General features: G+C 43.2%; 1 protein-coding gene across 3 annotated transcripts in view; it reads left to right on the top strand.

Moving 5' to 3' along the window:
- LOC124722038 (pancreatic lipase-related protein 2-like) overlaps positions 1–1,773 on the top strand; it is a 132,766-nt gene extending 130,993 nt beyond the window's left edge. For all 3 annotated transcript variants that reach the window (XM_047247231.1, XM_047247229.1, XM_047247230.1), the window contains exon 9: positions 381–1,773. In XM_047247231.1, the coding sequence (XP_047103187.1) occupies positions 381–471 (91 nt within the window). In that variant the 3' untranslated portion in view covers positions 472–1,773. The remainder of the gene's footprint in view (positions 1–380) is intronic.
- Positions 1,774–19,456: the final 17,683 nt, after the last annotated feature.

Genomic DNA, 19,456 nt, shown 5'->3' with positions numbered 1-19,456 from the left:
TGTGGCTCACACGCCAGAACAAACAACGTTTCAAACGTGTTTTCGATAAATATTTGTTTAACAATGGCGTATTGTTTTACCTAATATATTGGGTCTATTGTTTTTTCAAAAAAATTAGTCCTGCATGTGCAAAAGAGCGTCATGAGCCATTTTTGTCAGCAACTGAACGTCTTCGAAGTTTTACGACTTTTAACTTGTGGAACTGACTCTTGTTTTCTGAAATTTTATCTGAAGAAATTTAAATCATCAATTATCGGAATACCATTTTGCAAATCATGAGTAGTCCTTATATGCATAACGATTGTACTTACTTAAAGCAATTACGACATGCTTGGATGGCGTTTGAGATATTAATTTGTAATTGGGTGTTTCTGTTTCAGTTGGAATTACTGCGGCGGTGAAGCTATTACAGTAGAAAGAAATGACCAAATTTCCGAAGTTAACTTCACATTAGTTAACAAGAACTGTTAGCATATTTTTTTGACATTATGGTGAGCCCATACGTTTCATATATGAATTTCATCGTGCTGATTTTTAAATATGTAAATTCTCTGTTGGAAAGCAATTAAGTCTGTGGAATATTAATATTCTGTGCCCAGTATTAGATCGAAATGAACTCGAAATCTTTTCTCATCCTCAACATACATGCCGTACTGTGCGGTACCATAGAAGAGGAAAAATGGTTGTACACAAGCATTTATACAAAATATACACTGCCGGGGAAAAATAGTACATCTTTTTCTTTCAGAGGTGAACAATTCATTCAAGATTTATTATTGCAACAGCATACACGGAGTATATGAAATTATTCCATTTACATATCAACAGCACAAGCGGTTCTGAGGTACCTGGAATCGACACATGATGAAACACACATATTAGTACGGGGTGTAACCTCCATGTGCGGCAGAGCAAGCGCTTACTCTGGATTCCAGTCGATCGTGTAGATGGCGAGTACTGTCCTGGGATAATGCCACGCCAGCTCGACCTGTTCATGGAGTTCTGTTAGAGTTGTTGGTTGACGTGTCGCACGAATCACCTCTCGTCCCGTCATATCCCTCACATACTCCACTTGACACAAGTCCGGAGATCGAGCTGACCAGGGAAGCTATTGCACGTCTTGCAGAGCACGTTGAATTTCATGGGCAGTGTGTTCGCGAGCATTATCTTGTTGGAACAGCACATCCCCTTCCTGTTGCAAGAACACCAAAAGAACAGGTCTAACAACATTCTGTACATACCTAGCGCTCCAGAAAGACCAAAGATGAATGAGGGATATAGCTTAATGTACCCCTCACCATAAGGTCTGGGCTGGGACCAGAGTGTGTTTGACGAATGCACTCTACGAGACAGCGCTCATCAAGTCTACGTCGTACGCACAAACGAGCATGCTAGCGGAATCTGCTTTCATCAGTGAAGATCACGGTGCCCCATTCCATCTTCCAAGGGATCCTCTGACGGCATTATTCGAGCTGTGCCCGTCGATACTGTAGCGTGAGTGGAAGACAGGCTACTGATGTGTGTGCCCGTAGTCTCACTGCTAAAACACGTTCGCAACAATTCGTGATGACACGTCTGGACTCGAGTAGTGAAATTTTGTGAACTATCAGGCCTCATCCCTAAACTGATGGGGAAGGGTGGCAGACTTTAGTACGTAATAAACTGCTCTGCATGTGGGGACAGCCTTCGACCCCACCCATGAGATTTCCTGTTGATTTTTCATCAGGGCGCTGATGACCGTGATGTCGAGCGACCCCTCAACCCAACTCATCATCATCACGTCTGGACTCACAAGCCCTCTTACCTGTGCTGTGGTAGCTGTATGATCTGCCACCCCTGCCCTTACAATACGACGTTTCTGGCTGCTCAAATGGCTCTAAGCACTATGGGACTTAACATCTGACGGCATGAGTCTCCTAGACGTAGAACTACTTAAACCTAAGTAACCTAAGGACATCACACAAATCCATGCCCGAGGCAGGATCCGAACCTGCGACCGTAGCAGCAGTGCGGTTCTGGACTGAAGAGCCTAGAACCGCCAGGCCACAGCGGCCGGCGCCTGTGCTGCGTCGACGTACAGAACTTCCTCTACGGATGTGAGAATGGTCACATGACCACCGATACCAGCGTCATTGCACAATGGCGCAGCACTTCCAACTTGGGCGGCAATTCTCCGAAAGGACCATCCCGCCACGCGGATGGCCACAGTTTGACCCCTTTCAAATTCGCTCAATTGGCTGTAGGAAGCACGAGTGAGTCTTCATGGCATGGTTACTATTTGCTTCACACGTTTGCGTCGAACTGAGCCTTGTGGCTGTGAGCATTCCCAGTTAAAGGATAGACACAGATGTCGCTCTGATAGCTATGCCTCTACGCTATCTGCTGGCGGACGACGTTGAAACCATTATCAGTACATTAACTATCCCCCATCTAGCATATGCCGTCGTCGGACCACAACTGACGTCGTGTTTCCAGGTGTACTAATTTTTTCCGGCAGAGTACTTTCACATTATTGTAGTCTAATCTGGTACGACCCTAAAATTATGTCTATAGTGAATGTAGAGAGAAGAAAGCTGCATTTTAATAAACTGACTACTCACGTAAGAGACATACCACTAACGATTCAAAAATCTGAGTTCATTCTTACCTCACATTTATTGTGATCTCATTAAAATATATTATGTGATTCTTTAACGCAGTTACTCATTATTTCTTTTTATTGTGTACCGCTCTTCAAGTACTCGCAAAAAATAGTTACATTCTGGTTTCTTTCAGTGCATCCATACTATTTTGTTACTTTTTTGCCATAGTATGTCATTGTCGGCCTTACACTCGTATTATGATCTTTCGTGATCTCATTATTTTATTACTGTTAAATTAACTCCTGATCTCGTTCAAAGGAGCACTGACATGATGTTTCCTATATCCAATGCTATTCCTGTATCCAGTGCTATTACTGTTGAAACTAATGTAATTACTTCACCTGAGTTTCACAGTTTATGTTTTTATGTGCTCGTGATATGTGTTGTTTATGTTGCATCACTTGTTACACATTGCGTTTGTTAAATGTGTTTTGAAAATGAAAAGTCTTTGTTTCAGACCATCCTGAAAACACGTACAAGGTACAATGTTTCCATGTCGTTTTTGTGGATGTAGATGAAGTGTAATTTCAATAATTACATGAGATTTTGTTTTTTATTGGTGGTTTATCTTTTACTTACTTTTAATAACTTTATCCTTTTCCTTAGATTCCCTTCGAAGTCACCAGTTCTTTGTATAATCATTTATGTGGCGTAGCATTTGTCTAAATCAACTTTTTGGGTTTCTTATCAGGGAAAATTTCCTACTATTATGTGTATACTCCATCGAAAGAATTTTTTGGAAAATAAATAATAGTAGTAGAAGGAGTAGTAAAAGAATTTATTTCTGGGATCATTTTAGAGATTGGTATTAGACGTATCAAGTTATAAACAAATATTTAAGCATGTTACAGCGATAGTTTACTACAGTTATATTACAATATCATTGCAGTTGAAAGGTATGTGCTGAGATTCGATCAGGATAGAGCCAGTGAAAAATGTCGATAGTTCCCAACCGCAAGGTTGGACGAGTAGTACATCTTTGATTAGTAAGATCTTTGACAGCTAACAGAGCTAGGTGCACGCGGTAAAAGTTTGAATAGTGGTGAGGAGATGCACAGACACAGCAGACGTGTTTCGAGTCGGAGCTAGATGCCTGCAGGAGGCAGCCAGGTCGTGACAGCATCAAAGTAAGAATTGGCGCTACGCACATAATAAGGTGTATATTGAGCGAAACTCGGCACATACCTGGGGAAACTAGAAAGAATAATTAATAAAATAGGTTTTCTTTGGTTAAATAATATCCAAAAGCTAGATAGAAATCCCATTGTTGATGCAATAAGCGTTTTGTGAACTTTCTCGTAAATCCATGCTATAGAAGTTTTTTTTTAGTTTTTCACATGTGCCTTAAAAGTTTGAACAATAAATATTTTTTAGATAAAATCAGTTTCATCTCACACCTTATGTCATTGTACGCATCATGTGCTTGCATTGAACCAAAAGGTACATTAAAGTAAAGTTCCCATGAGTAAAGCTAGTAATTTCATTTATCAGAGTAAAATAATCTATATGCCATTGCACAGTTGTCAAATTATTCAGATCAGGACAGAATTTTTATTAAGTAACAGACAGGGCCAAAATGAGTAAAGTTATCTAGAATGACAATTTTATGCCATTGCACTACGGCTGAGTTGAATATATGTTTTATTATCGGCTAAACGGGAAGGAGTGCACGAGCTAAGTCCACAGACGCAGTCAGACGCAGGCTGGTGACTTTCATTTATTTTTACCACTAAACTTTCATGCAGTCAGATGTGTATTTTGAGTATTAATTTTCCAATAATATTTTCATGCAGTCAGATAAAGTTCAGTTCAGTTAAATACGCAGTCAGATGCAAGTTTTATTAAAGACTAAAGCAGTCACATGCAGTTCAGTCTAGTTTAAATAGAGAATTTTTATTAACAACACTTTCACAGTTTACTGTCAAATACACGTACATTATTTTTATGCCATCGCACTTCCACTCTTTCACTCACTCCTCATCCATCACTCCACTTATTCATTTGCAGTATTTGGCTCTGTGGTCTGTTGTGTACTCGAAAGTAGCTAAAACAAGATAAATAAACAGTAGCGGGGCCAATCAAACAGAAAAATGCGTTGTATATCCTGTGTACATTATCACGTTGGCTTTCCCGCAAGTTTAACTGGTACAAAAGTAGTGACAAATCAGGAAACACTTCCTCGATAATTGAAGAATATCAGATAAGTGATTCCTATATTGTTGTTACTTTTATACTGAGTACCTAGCGTTGCCCAGGTATTATTTATTCCAATTCTATTAGTCCATCTCCTCTTCCACCTTCTCCCTTTCTGTTTCCCATGACCTCTTTCTGTCTATCTGCTTTTCCCCCTCTCTGCGTCCACCTTCTCTAACCCATAGCTTCTGTCCGTCTGCTCCTGACCTCTCTCTGTCCAACTGCTACTCCCTCATCTCTCTATCCATCTTTTATCTTTTCCTCCCCCTCTTCCAGTTCCATCTCCACCTCCCTGTCCATCTTCTCCTCCATTTCACTATCCATTTCCTCCTCCATGTCGCTCTGTTCATCTCCTCCTCCCCCTCTCACAGTCACATCTCCTCCTCCTCCTCCTCCTCCTCCTCCTCCTCCTCCTCTGCCCATTCTCTGTCCATTTCCTCTTACCTGTCACTCTATTCATCTCCTCCTCGTTCCTCTCTCAGCCTATTTCCTCCACTTCTCTCTGTGCATCTCCTCCCCTTTCTGTCCATTTCCTCCGCCCCTCTCTCTATCTCCTCCTTTCCCTCTCTGTCTGTCCATCTCTTCCCCCCCGAGTCCTCTTTCCACGTTATCCCACCCACCTCAATAGAAGCTGACTGGTGCTTACCCCCACAGTATTTTTTTTCGGATAGTAAGTAATAACTAAGGAGAAACAAGTCATGATGAACCTCCTAATATCATGTCGGACCTTCTTTTGAGTGGCATAATGCACCAACTCGACGTGGCATGAGGTCAATAAGTCGTTGGAAGCTCCCTGCAGAAATACTGAGCCATGTTGCCTCCATAGCCGCCCATAATTGCGAAGATGTCGCCGGTGCATGATTTTCTGCACGAACTGACTGCTCGATTATGTCCCATAAATGTTCGAAGAGATTCATGTTGGGCGGTCTGGTTGGCCTAATCCTTTCCTCGAATTGTCCAGATTGTTCTTCAAACCAATTGCGAACAACTGTGGCCCCTTGATCTGGCGCATTCAAAAAATGGCTCTGAGCACTGTGGGACTTAACATCTGAGGTCATCAGTCCCCTAGAACTTAGAACTACTTAAACCTAACACACATCCATGCCTGAGGCAGGATTCGAATCTGCGACCGTAACGGTCGGTCGGTTCCAGACTGAAGAGCCTAGAACCGCTCGGCTATAGAGGCCTGCGATCTGACGCATTGTCATCCATAAAAATTCCATCGTTGTTTAGGAATGTAAAGTACATGAAAAGCTGCAAATGCTCTCCAAGTAGCAGCAGAACATAACCAGGGCCGAGTCCATTATATTCCGTGTGAGCGCAGCATGCACTATTATGGAGTCTCCACCAGCTTGCACAGTGCCTTGTTGACAATTTGGATCCCTGGCTTCGTGGGGTCTGCGTCACAGTCGAACACTTCCATTAGCTCTTATTAGCTGATATCGGGACTCATCTGACCAGACCACGGTTTTCCAGTTGTCTAAGGTCCAACCGATACGCTCACGAACCCAGCAGAGCTGGTGCTAGCGATGTCGTGCTGTTAGCAAAGGCAGTCGCGTCGGTCGTCTGCGGCCATAGACCGCTAACGCCAAATTTCGCCGCACTGTTCTAACGGATACGTTCGTCGTACGTTCCTCATTGACTTCTGCGGTTATTTCACTGTGCTGCTTGTCTTTTAGCATTGTCAACTCTACGAAAACGCCGCTGCTTCCGGTCGTTAAGTGAAGGCCGTCGGCCACTGTGTTGTCCGTGGTGAGAGGTAATGCCTGAAACCTGATATTCTCGGCATAGGCTTGACACTGCGGATCTCGGATTATTGAATTCCCTAACGATTACCGAAGTAGAATGTCCCATGCATCCAGCTCCAACTACCATTCAGCGCTCAAAATCTGTTAATTCCCGTTGTGCGGTCGTAATCACGTCGGAGACCTTTTCACATTAACCACCTGAGTGCAAATGACAGTTCCGCCAATGCATTGCCATTTCGTATCTTGGGTACGCGATACTTCCACAATCTGTATATTGGCGTATCGCTATCCAATGACTTTCGTTACCTCAGTGTATGTGTAGCAAGTTTGGATGAAATCGATTCATGGGTTTAGAAGGCGCTTTTTCCCCGCGGCTTTGCTCGCACACGCACATGTCACATGTATTAAACGTATATATTTAACATACTGTATTTCACACCTATTTTCAGCGAATTTCGCTCTGCGGTTCCGCTTTCACTCAGCTCAATGTTTATGACGTCATCCTTAAGAAAAGTATGTCATACAATGATGTAATTTTGCACATACATTCAGTGGTTGTCTGAGAAATGTGTTGAGAATATAATTATTAGAACGACGAAATTTATTAAAACATCATGCAGGATGTGGCAGTTTTTCACGCATCTCAATGTTTATGACATCATATCCCCTGAACTACGTGTCGTATACTGGGTACGTTCAGTGGTACAGGTGAACATGGTCTGCCAAATGTGTCATGATGACAGTCAGTAGCAAAGAAGTAATAAATTAATACGTCATGCCTGATGCGGTAGTTTTACAACACGATCAATGAAAATGTAGTAAGCTATAAACTTTTTTCTTTCATCATTTTTTGGGGGTTGTCAGCGAGAAAAAATTTCTTGAAGGTTTGAATTTATGTGTAAGGTTAGTTGCGAGTCACTAAGTATAGTCATTCTCAACTATTGGATAAATAAAATCTGCGAATTCGTGCGTCCTGAGCTACGCTACTTCTTCGCTCTCACCCTCACCCCTTTGATTGGTACGTGTTTCTTACCACCACAGAGGTTCTATGCAGACAGTAAGTGATATGTTTAAAAAGGTTTGTTGCAATCCGTCCAGTGGTTTAGGAGAAGATGTGGAACATACATCAGCGGAAAAATGTTCCCCTTGGAGCACAAAAAATGCGAATCTGTTCCTATTGATTCAAAACACTCTGACTGAAAAGTGGGATACCAACTGCCTCATTCTACCTTCATCGGCAGCTGCGTCACTTTGAACTGTTCTGCTTCCATTGTCTCACAATGCTATTGTCTCCTTCGCTGTTTCTATACCACAACCACTGTCTACTACACTGAAGAGCCAAAGAAACTAGCGCACCTGCCTAATATCGTGTAGGGCCCCCGCGAGCACGTAGAAGTGTCGCTACAACGTGGCACGCCTGAAGTAGTGCTGGAGGGAATTGACACCATGCATCCTGCAGGGCTGTCCTTAAATCCGTAGGAGTACGAGGGGATCTCTTCTGAACAGCAAGGCATCCCAGACATGCTCAATAATCCAGAAGTTTGGAAGGTAGGAGACGAGGTAATGGCAGATTTGAAGCTGTGAGGGCGGGTCTTGAATCGTGCTTGGGTAGCTCAGTTGGTAGAGCACTTGCCCGCGAAAGGTAAAGGTCCCAAGTTCGAGTCTTGGTGCGGCACACAGTTTTAATCTGCCAGGAAGTTTCATGCTCAATAATGTTCATGTCTGGGGAGTTTTGTGGCCAGCGGAAGTGTTTAAACGCAGAAAAGTGTTTCTGGAGCCACTGTGTAGCAATTCTGGACTTGTGGGGTATCGCATTGTCATGCTGGAATTGACCAAGTCCGTCGGAATGCACAGTGGACATGAATGGATGCAGGGGATCAGGCAGAATGCCTAGACTTATCAGGGGCCCCATATCACTCCAAATGCACACACCCCACACCATTACAGAGCCTCCACCAGCTTGAACAGTCCCCTGCTGACATGCAGGGTCCATGGATTCATGAGGTTGTCTCCATACCTGTACACGTCCATCCGCTCGATACAATTTGAAACGAGACTCGTCCTACCAGGCAACATGTTTCCAGTTATCAACAGTCCAATGTAGGTGTTTACGGGCACAGGCCAGGCGTAAAGCTTTCTGTCATGCAGTTATCAAGGGTACACGAGTGGGCCTTCGGCTTCGACAGCCCATAACGATGATGTTTCGTTGAATGGTTCGCACGCAGACACTTGGTGATGGCCTAGCATTGAAATCTGCGGCAGTTTGCGGAAGGGTTGCACTTCTGTCACGTTGAACTATTCTCTTCAGTCGTCGTTGGTCCCTTTCTGGCAGGATCTTTTTCGGCCGCAGCGGTGTTGGAGATTTGATGTTTTACCGGATTCCTGATATTCACGGTAACCTCGTAAAATGGTCCTACGGAAAAATCCCCACTTTATCGCTAACTCGGAGATGCTGTGTCCCATCGCTAGTGCGCCGACAATAAGACCACGTTCAGACTCACTTAAATTTTAATAACCTGCCATTGTAGCAGCAGTAACCGATCTAACAACTGCGCCAGACACTTGTCGTTTTATATAGACCTTACGGTCCGCAGCGCCCTATTCTGCCTGTTTACATATCTCTGTATTTGAATACACATTGCTATACCAGTTTCTTCGGCGATTCAGTGAATCTTCTAGTATTTATTACTTTTCCTTCTCTTCCCTACCTTTTCTCCCAGCATAAAAAAGCGTGAATATGTTCGTATGCCAAAACGTTTGGAAATACTTTTAAAAGTACTGAGGAAGATTGAATGAGGCAGCTGGTATCCTGTTTTTCAGTCAGTCTTTTAAATAAACGGGAACATACAGGGCTATTACAAATGATTGAAGCGATTTCATAAATTCACTGTAGCTCCATTCATTGACATATGGTCACGACACACTACAGATACGTAGAAAAACTCATAAAGTTTTGTTCAGCTGAAGCCGCACTTCAGGTTTCTGTCGCCAGAGCGCTCGAGAGCGCAGTGAGACAAAATGGCGACAGGAGCCGAGAAAGCGTATGTCGTGCTTGAAATGCACTCACATCAGTCAGTCATAACAGTGCAACGACACTTCAGGACGAAGTTCAACAAAGATCCACCAACTGCTAACTGCATTCGGCGATGGTATGCGCAGTTTAAAGCTTCTGGATGCCTCTGTAAGGGGAAATCAACGGGTCGGCCTGCATTGAGCGAAGAAACGGTTGAACGCGTGCGGGCAAGTTTCACGCATAGTGATGTGAAAGATTCAGTGTTTAAACCTCCTCTACCAAGAAATGTGCCAGAACTGCGAGCTCGCATCAACAATGCTTTCGAACTCATTGATGGGGACATGCTACGCCGAGTGTGGGAGGAACTTGATTATCGGCTTGATGTCTGCCGAATCACTAAAGGGGCACATATCGAACATTTGTGAATGCCTATAAAAACTTTTTGAGTTTTTATGTGTGTGCAAAGCATTGTGAAAATATCTCAAATAATAAAGTTATTGTAGAGCTGTGAAATCGCTTCAATCATTTGTAATAACCCTGTATTAGCATCTTTGTGCTCCACCATAAGCATTTTTCTGCTGGCTCCCTTTTTTTCCTTCCTGCTGCAGGACATGTAACTCATATGAAAAGAAATGTATTGGTCACTAAAATTTAGATAGATTATTTATGTGAATTTGAAATAACTCAAAACTAATTTAACATCTCAGATCGGATGTTACGTGCAAAAATTTTTTGCATGTGCTTCAGTACTAAAACATGGTGGTCCTAGATGATAACGGAGACACTTTACGGCATGTTTCTCGGTAATAGGTCAATTTATAAACTACAGTTTTGTCTCACATCGGATTTCACGGGAGTTTTTTACGTGTACAAGTAGGGTAACTTGGAACCTCTGTACCTCGGAAACAGATAAAAATATGAAGAAAACTTTCATGCCCGTCCCGTATCGAGATCTTGGGAATATATCGTAAATTTGCTGTGCATAGCCGTCTCGAAATCTGCGGCTGGGTCCGCAGCTCGTGGTCGTGTGGTAGCGTTCTCGCTGCCCGCGCCCGGGTTCCCGGGTTCGATTCCCGGCGGGGTCAGGGATTTTCTCTGCCTCGTGATGACTGGGTGTTGTGTGATGTCCTTAGGTTAGTTAGGTTTAAGTAGTTCTAAATTCTAGGGGACTGATGACCATAGATGTTAAGTCCCATAGTGCTCAGAGCCATTTGAACCAATCTGCGGCTGGAGTTTCGTACGCAAGAAACTCTTTTTTTTTGGGATGTTTCTCGATATAGGTAAAGATTTTTGAAGACGGGAGATGGATTTTTAAATAAATGCGTAATGAATATACTGTTAAAATTTGAGCAGTTAGCTGTGCTGATTTGTTATTTAGATTTCGCCTCATATCAGATTTTACTTGTAGGTAAAGAGCTATGTTTGCGTCTTAGAGTTATCAGCTTCCCCGTTGCAGTTTATGGTGGACGTAGCCAGTCATATTTGTTAACGTTCATTTACGTCGTGTTGCCTGGAATGTTCAAATTGGCTGCCATAGGTAGTTAGATTTACCTTTTAAAAGTTCTGTCGGTGAGGTAAGAGTGGCTGCGACGTACACGTCTTCCAGAGAAACCAACGTCGTCCAGTTTGCAGAAGAGACCTTTGTGCCAGACATTGCAGAAAGATTTGCCAATGTCAGGAGCTCGCGCAGTGGTAATACACATGATTTGTATTCGTGAGGACAACGCTTCAGATCCCCGTTCGATCATTCGAATTAAATTTTTATTTGGTCTCACTAAATCGCTTGAGGGGAATACGGGGGTGCTCCTTTTAAGAAACACACGCCAGATTTCCGTGCCTATTTTTCTCCCAACCCCAGCCTGTGTTCCGATTCTGATAACCGCGTGATCAACAGGAAATATGACCCTAATCTTTCTTCCTTCGTTTCAGTGTCATTGAACAACGCCCATGTTACTTTGCCTGTTTCGCAACCGACTGTGACTTGGTACACTACGCGGAGAAGTTTCTGTGTCGAAGAGTGAAGCCGAATTGCTTTGTACCCATTGTGTTATTGCTGATGCAGTGCGTAATAAGATGTTTTAGAATCTTTGTCGCAGTAATTTTGTTCACTGATCTCAGCGAGCTGATGGGCTGGTAATTTTATGGAGTGTGTGATTTTTTCCTGATTTTCTGCATATTAGGATCTCGTCCTCCTATAATACACAGGGTGTAAGATACTTTTGTATGTGGTACCTTAACATGTAAACTGATTGGTGTGGTGGTTGTTTTTTCTCTACGTCGAACAATCTTCTCACAAACACGTCACAAAGTTTACGACCTGAAGTTTTCTACACGGAAATACTGCACTAGTGAGGTAAGTGGACTATGCTTGTCTGTATAGACTAACCGTTTTGCATCCACGAATTCACACTTAAACACCTTACCTACTGGTCACGGTAAAATAAGCATTAATGGATTGCTCTTCTATATCTACATAAGTACTCAGCAAACCACCGTACGGTGCCTGGCGGAGGATACCTTATACCACTAATTATCATTTCTTCTCCTCTTTCACTCGCAAATGGAACAGGAAAAAACGATTGTCTAAAAGTCTTCTGATTTTTCGCATCTTATCTTCACGGTACTTACGCGAAATGTACGTTGGCAGCAACAGAATCGTTCTGCGGTCGGCCTCAAATGCCTGTTCTCACGAATCATCTCTGTAATACTTGCGTGGTGGTCGTAAATACTGGTAACAGATCTAGCAGCCCGTCCCGAAATTGCTCCAATGTCTTGCTTTAATCCGACCTGGGGGGGGGGGGGGGGGTTCCCAAACACTCGAACAGAACTCAATGTGTCGTCGCACTTGCGTTCTATACACAGTTTCATTTATGGATGACGTACACTTTCCCAAAATTCTCCCAATAAAACGAAGTCGAGCATTCGCCTTCCCTAGTACCAACCTTGCAACGATATGTCAGAAGTGACTGTATCAAGCTGCACCCTACCAATACTGTATTCGAACTTTATAGGACTGCTTTTCCTACTCATCCTCATTAACTTACGTTTTTCTATACTTAAAGCAGGCTACCATTCATCACTTCATCCCGAAATTTTGTCTAAGTCATCTTATATATTCCTATAGTCACTCAACGACGGCACGTTCTCGTACTTCAGAGGATCATCGGCAAACAGCCGTAAATTGCTGCTCACCTTGTCCGTCAGGTCATTTATGAATATAGACCTACTGAGTGTCTCTATTAAGAGAGAGCCGCATTTTCTGTTTTTTTTTCCGGCAGATATTTGCAATTTCGTTTTCGCAGCCTGTAGCTAGAGACAGCTTATACAAATAGTGCTGGTGACGTATCTCATGCGACGGCCAGCGTCGATGGAAAGCACCGCTTTGTTTTTCGTTACAAACTAAATTATTTTTAAAGTGAAATTTTAAATGCCTATTCCACAGAGCGTTCCCAAAACAGTGTAGTGCGATATTATTTTTATCGTTGTATGCTAATAGGGACAATAAAACACGAATGTCCAGTACTCTAGCACCGACAGCATCGCCCTGGCAGCTGCCGCCATGCAGAAGCGCTGCTCAGTCGCTACCGTAAGGTGGCTCGCGGAGTATAGATGTAGATTGTACCTGTTAATACATATCGATAAAATGAGTAACGCAATAGACTAATTTGGGACCACCCTATCGGATGGTCACGTAAAATTTCACTTTGAAAATCATTTGGTTTGCACTGGGAAAGAAACCGACGTTTTCCGTCGACGCTGGACATCGTTCGTGAGACATGATCTGGATTCGTTTGGGCCGACTCCAGCTGCACGTTGCAGAACTAAATTGCAAATATATGTCAAAGCACCAGAGAAATTGCACCTGACTACCCTTAGGAGAGACACCCTGTAGAGAATGAAAGCGGTCCTATCAGACTTCCCTGGGTCACTGCTGACGAAACTCTCGTCTCTGACGAACAATCGCCGTCGACGACCACGCACTGGAAATCTTCGTGCGATTCACGTATCTGGAACCTAAACCGTATGTTCGGACCTTCGCCAACAATCTGCAGTGCGACATCGTTTCAAACGTTTTCTTGAAATCTAGGAATATGGAATCTGCCTTTTACCCTCCATCCATGGTGTGTAGGATATCGTGTGAGAAAAGGGAGGCTGAGTTTCTCGCGAGCGGCTTTCTAAATCAGTGCTGATTTGTGGGGGAATCTTTTTCGCCTCAAGGAAATTTATTGTATTCTAACCCGAAATGTTCAAGAATTCTGCAGCAAGCCAGTGTTAAGGACATTGGTCTGTAATTCTGCGGACCAGTTGTATCTTTCTTTTATGTAGGAACGCATGCAGTTTTTTCCATTCGCTTGGGAGTTTTCTGTCTAACTAAGGGGCCAAAGGCGCAGAGTACTCTCTGTAAAACCGAAGTGTTTTCAACTCTTTCATTTGCTTCTCTGGGCCACGGATGCCACTTTCTAATTTCTGTAAGCAGGAGTCTCTGTACGACAATCAAACGACGGCATGTTTGTACTATCCTCTTGTGTGAATGATTTCTTAAACATGAAATTTAAAACTTCAGCTTTTATTTCGCTGTCTTCTACTGCCGTCCTAGACGGGTCGACGAGTGACTGGTAGCAGCCTTTGATCCTCTTGGTAATTTTACGTATAGACAGAATGTTTTCGGTTCCTCTGCAAGATCTCCCGCTAAGGTATGACGGCGGAAGTTGTTTTACGCTTCACGCAATGCTCTTCTTATGGACGCACGAATTACTACTAACTTTTGCCTGTCAACAATTGCACACACTTTTTTTTTGGGTGGGTGGGTGGGGGAACCGAGAGTGCAACAATCTGTTTCCTCAGCACATCCCAAATTTGATTATTTAATCACGGGGTCCTTTCAATCCTTAATCCACTTAGTTGGCACATACGTCTCCAGAGATTTGCACTCAGTTCAACTTTGTACATAATGCCCCTATGTCCGCCATACTGGAGCTAAATTATGTCCATTCGTTGTGAAGTAGGACGCTAACAACTGATTATCTGCTTTTATAGCATAAACAATCTCCTGGCCTTCTTGACAGATTTATTAACCATCGTCGCTATGATGCCACGTGTTCTTGGAGGCACTAAACAACCTAAAACATACTACTTGTAATGTCTATAATTATTAGTCTGCAAATGACGTAAATACTGATGTAATGTTGTTCCATACACCGTCCTTAGTCACCAATAGAAATATATGCACTTATACCGGTTACACCACGTATAGAGTAGTGATGGCAGAGGAGGATGGAATAAATGATATGTGTTACGTATTTTATTCCTTTATGTGTACTTTTAAGAAGACGGTTTGAAATACTATTCTGGTCAGGAGGTTTACAAGACATGGTATGCTTAATAGAAAGTACATCTTGTGTGTGCTATTTGCTGCTTCAGAAAAGCAATGAGACCGGACTTCTTCGTAAACATGAATTTTGTTATTGTTAATATTTGCAGCCATTATTCCTCAGCTGCTGCTTCAGTTATGTTTGTCATGTAGATAAGAACAAATCCGCCTTTGGGAACTTAATGTTTATTTTGCTTCTAGCCAAACAAGTTCCACCTATTCGTCGTTACACTACACATAACCTTTCCTGTTGCACATAGCTCACAGCTTTGCTCATTTGATAGCAAGTAAGCAAGGTGATGTGAAGTATGCATCAGGAAAATTTATGTGTAGTGATATGAATAAATGTGACGTATTATAAGATGGAAAAGTGTACTGTGTGCATTTAGTGCCTACAGAAGTACCAATGTGCACGAGCAAAGGACAGAAAAATGAAAACGACTGATGATGCCAACTATGTATAGGTGGAACATGACTGGTTCAAACCAAAATAGAAATTCACTTACCAAAGATAGATTTATTCTTATCTTCATAAACTTTAGTACCTTTACAAATCAGAGTTGTTTCCTTGAGCAGTTCCCTTAGGCATTCACAACGACGGAAACGTTGTTTCCATTCTCTGCCGCAAATTTGCAAATATGGAAGCTTTTTCGTGGAATAACTTTTAAGGTCGTTAGTTATGCTCTTCAAAATATTATTCAAAGCAACAAAGGACACTTAGAAAATGTAACAGATTTACTAAGGAGACTGCCTACGCTACGCTTGTCCGTCCTCTTTTAGAATACTGCTGCGCGGTGTGGGATCCTTACCAGATAGGACTGACGGAGTACATCGAAAAAGTTCAAAGAAGGGCAGCACATTTTATATTATCACAAAATGTGGGAGAGAGTGTCACAGAAATGATACAGGATTTGGGCTGGACACCATTAAAAGAAAGGCGTTTTTCGTTGCGACGGGATCTTCTCACGAAATTCCTATCACCAACTGTCTCCTCAGAAGGCGAAAATATTTTGTTGACACCGACCTGCATTGGGAGGAACGATCACCAAGATAAAAGAAGGGAAATCAGAACTCGTACGGAAAGATATAGGTGTTCATTCTTTTCGCGCGCCATACGAGATTGGGATAATAGAGAATTGTGAAGGTGGTTCGATGAATCCTCTGCCAGGCACTTAAATGTGATTTGCAGAGTATCCATGTAGATGTAGAATGGACGATATTTGAAGTGATTTTTGAAGCAGGGAAACCAGGGGAGTGGAAAGTATCATAAGGACTGAGACCAGTCGAATAGGGCGATGGAGAGTAACAGGAATGCTAGTTACTGCCAAAAATTCATTAATGGAGACTGTCAGGCGACAGGTAGCATTGTCTCGAGATTCATGATCCATGTATGTTCAGTTCCTACTGACATGCCTACCACCCTTTTCATGAGTTTTTAAAGGAATTCCCGATAAAAAGTTTAATTGACAAATGTCCTGGAGACACAAGATGTTTGTGGTCGATTCACCAACTGAAAAGAAAGAAAGTGAGCATCAAATTGCTCGTTCCTACTTGCTTGCGAAGGGGAAAGTTTGAAGTGTGCAACTACCGACTTTGGCGTTTTGTCTCGAGATGCTACTGGAAAGCCCGTGACTCGTCACCTGTGACAGTGCCACTGCAGTATTCTGGCCCCATGTGACGCAGATCCAGAAGATCAAGATAAACGTCCTTCCGATTGTTCTTCTGCTCAGGTGTGAAGTATTTTCAACTATCTTTGTGCACACTTTACGTTTGGCATAGTCGTATCTTAACATTGTACAAAATTTACTCACTAGTGGTCATTCTTGTTATCTCTGACCATACAAGATACTCACTCTTTCCACAGTGCCATCGGTTCTTGAGTTTAATGGCCTTTCACCAACGCTTCGTCTTCCACAACTTATTCGTGTCTTCTTGAGTTTGATGGTCTTCCCACCAAACCTTCGTGTTCCACATCTTCTTGGCCTGCTAAGAAGGTCCTGTGCCATCTAAATACTTGTGCGCTAGAAAGGGATTGTTCTCTATGACCTGTGTGTAACGTTTCAATAGTTGCAGTAGCGCTTTCGCCAAGGTTCACACAAACTCTAGTAGCGTCGCGTTGCTCATACCTTTTCCAGTACATGATTTTACCTTGTGTGACAGAAATAACTTCACTTTAGACGCTCTCAACACTTGTGTAACGACTGCGGCAATTTGATACTGGTGTTGAGTCATAGGTTCAGTTTAACCTAACTGCCACGTGAAGAGGTTCAAATGGTTCAAATGGCTCTGAGCACTATGGGACTCAACTGCTGAGGTCATTAGTCCCCTAGAACTTAGAACTAGTTAAACCTAACTAACCTAAGGACATCACAAACATCCACGCCCGAGGCAGGATTCGAACCTGCGACCGTAGCGGTCTTGCGGTTCCAGACTGCAGCGCCTTTAACCGCACGGCCACTTCGGCCGGCACGTGAAGAGGGAAACTATAGTGTTGTTGGCTCATGAAAAGCGTCGCCACTTTCATTATTGTTCTGACACATCTCGTAATATCTTGCGCTTCCTGGTCTGTAGCAAGTGTGACCTCCTGGTGCTATTCAAGTGTGAACGCTGCTTCTGGCGGGCTCGCATTCAGCATTAATGACGTTGCAAGTGTTCTTGCCATTAGTTCCACCTCCTCCTCAGTGGGAAGACGTGTCCTCCAGGTCTTTCGAAAGGAGGAGTGTGATATCTCTCCCTGGTGGACTAACGAGCGAGATTCCGCACGCCGCAGCAGAAGGTCTCCAGGTTTCGATGTGACGAACTCTCCCTTCTTGTATAGTAATACAGAAGTTGCCGCCGTGGATCGGGTCGCCCCCACCAGGGCCCGGCTGGGGTCACAGGCTGCGCTCGAGTTTTCCTTCGTCATTCGGCCTAAGCATCCGTCTCTCTACATGGAGTGCAAATGGTTCAAATGGCTCTGAGCACTATGAGACTTAACTTCTGAGGTCATCAGTCCCCAAGAACTTTGAACTACTTAAACCTATCTAACCTAAGGATATCACACACATCCATGCCCGAGGCAGGATTCGAACCTGAGACCGTAGCGGTCGCGCGGTTCCAGACTGAAGCACCTAGAACCGTTCGGCCCCTCCGGCCGGCCATGGAGTGCATTGGCATACTATTTTAGAGCGAATTTGAGTTATGTAAATGTGCCGTATCACACCCCTATCAGTTTGAATACGAAGTAATATTTTCTACTTGTTTACTTATTTGAGAACCGTGTCTCCAGGTTTGTCGGTTATTATTTCGTTCGCGCGTATTTGCGTATGTGTCGCCTTGCTTGGAATTAGAAACAAATAATTTTTAGCTGCTTTGCCGGCCGCGGTGGCCATGCGGTTCTAGGCGTTTTAGTCCGGAACCGCGCGACTGCTACGGTCGCAGGTTCGAATCGTGCCTCGGGCATGGATGTCTGTGATGTCTTAGGTTAGTTAGGTTTAAGTAGTTCTAAGTTCTAGGGGACTGATGACCTCAGATGTTAAGTCCCATAGTGCTCAGAGCCATTTGAACCAATCAATTTTTAGCTGCTTTGATATTTAGAGAAACTCTTGATTCCAGTTCTTGTGTTGGGTATATACGTGCTGAAAGCAATGTCTTATTTTCATACATCATTACGTTGTCACGTACTGCTGACGCCATATTTTATGATTTATTCGAACTTGCAGTGATAGTCGTAATTGGATATGCACTGACACATACTAAAAAATTAACATTTTTCACAGCCTTCACACAGTACTCTGTTACGAAAGAAGTTTCAGAACAGACTTAATGTAAGCAGTGAAAGAAGAAATTCTCAGCACTACCTTGATTTTTCATTTGCTGTTACAGATAGCCTAGCATTACGTTTATGAAAATATCTTGAAATAGCTTACACAGTACTTTGACATGATTTTACATTATAGTGTAAGTCTTCACAGTTACACATAATCGCAGACATACAAGAGAACAGCTTTCACATATTCTTACCCCGGCAGAATGAATTTTCTCTCTGCAGCGGAGTGTGTACTGATCCGAAACGTCCTGCCATATTAAAACTGTGTGCCCGACCAGGACTCCAATTGGGACATTTTCTTTTCACGAGCCAGTGCTCTACCGGCTGAGCTATCCAAGCACGACTCACTACCTGTCCTTACAGCTTTACTTCTGCCGGTACCTCATGTCCAACATTCCAAACTACTGCGTACAGGAGAACCTCTGCGGAGTTACTGGCGGAAATAAAACTGAATGCGGGTCGTGAGTCGTGCTTTGATAGTTCACCCGGTAGAGAACTTGCCTGCCAAAGGCAAGTCACAGTCCTCATCTGGCACACAATTTGAATCCATCAGGAAGAAACTTACTCCGGAAAATATATCTACATACGAAGCTGCCAGTGGCTGTTGCAGGCATACATCTGAGGGAGATGTAATTATTACATGCCTCTTCAGATCCCTCAGTTCAGACTAAAATGTTCTCC

The sequence above is a fragment of the Schistocerca piceifrons genome, chromosome X (assembly GCF_021461385.2).
Source record: "Schistocerca piceifrons isolate TAMUIC-IGC-003096 chromosome X, iqSchPice1.1, whole genome shotgun sequence".
Classification (NCBI taxonomy): domain Eukaryota; kingdom Metazoa; phylum Arthropoda; class Insecta; order Orthoptera; family Acrididae; genus Schistocerca; species Schistocerca piceifrons.
The sequence above is the reverse complement of the archived record's forward strand: the minus strand, read 5'-3'. Positions and strand labels throughout refer to the sequence as shown.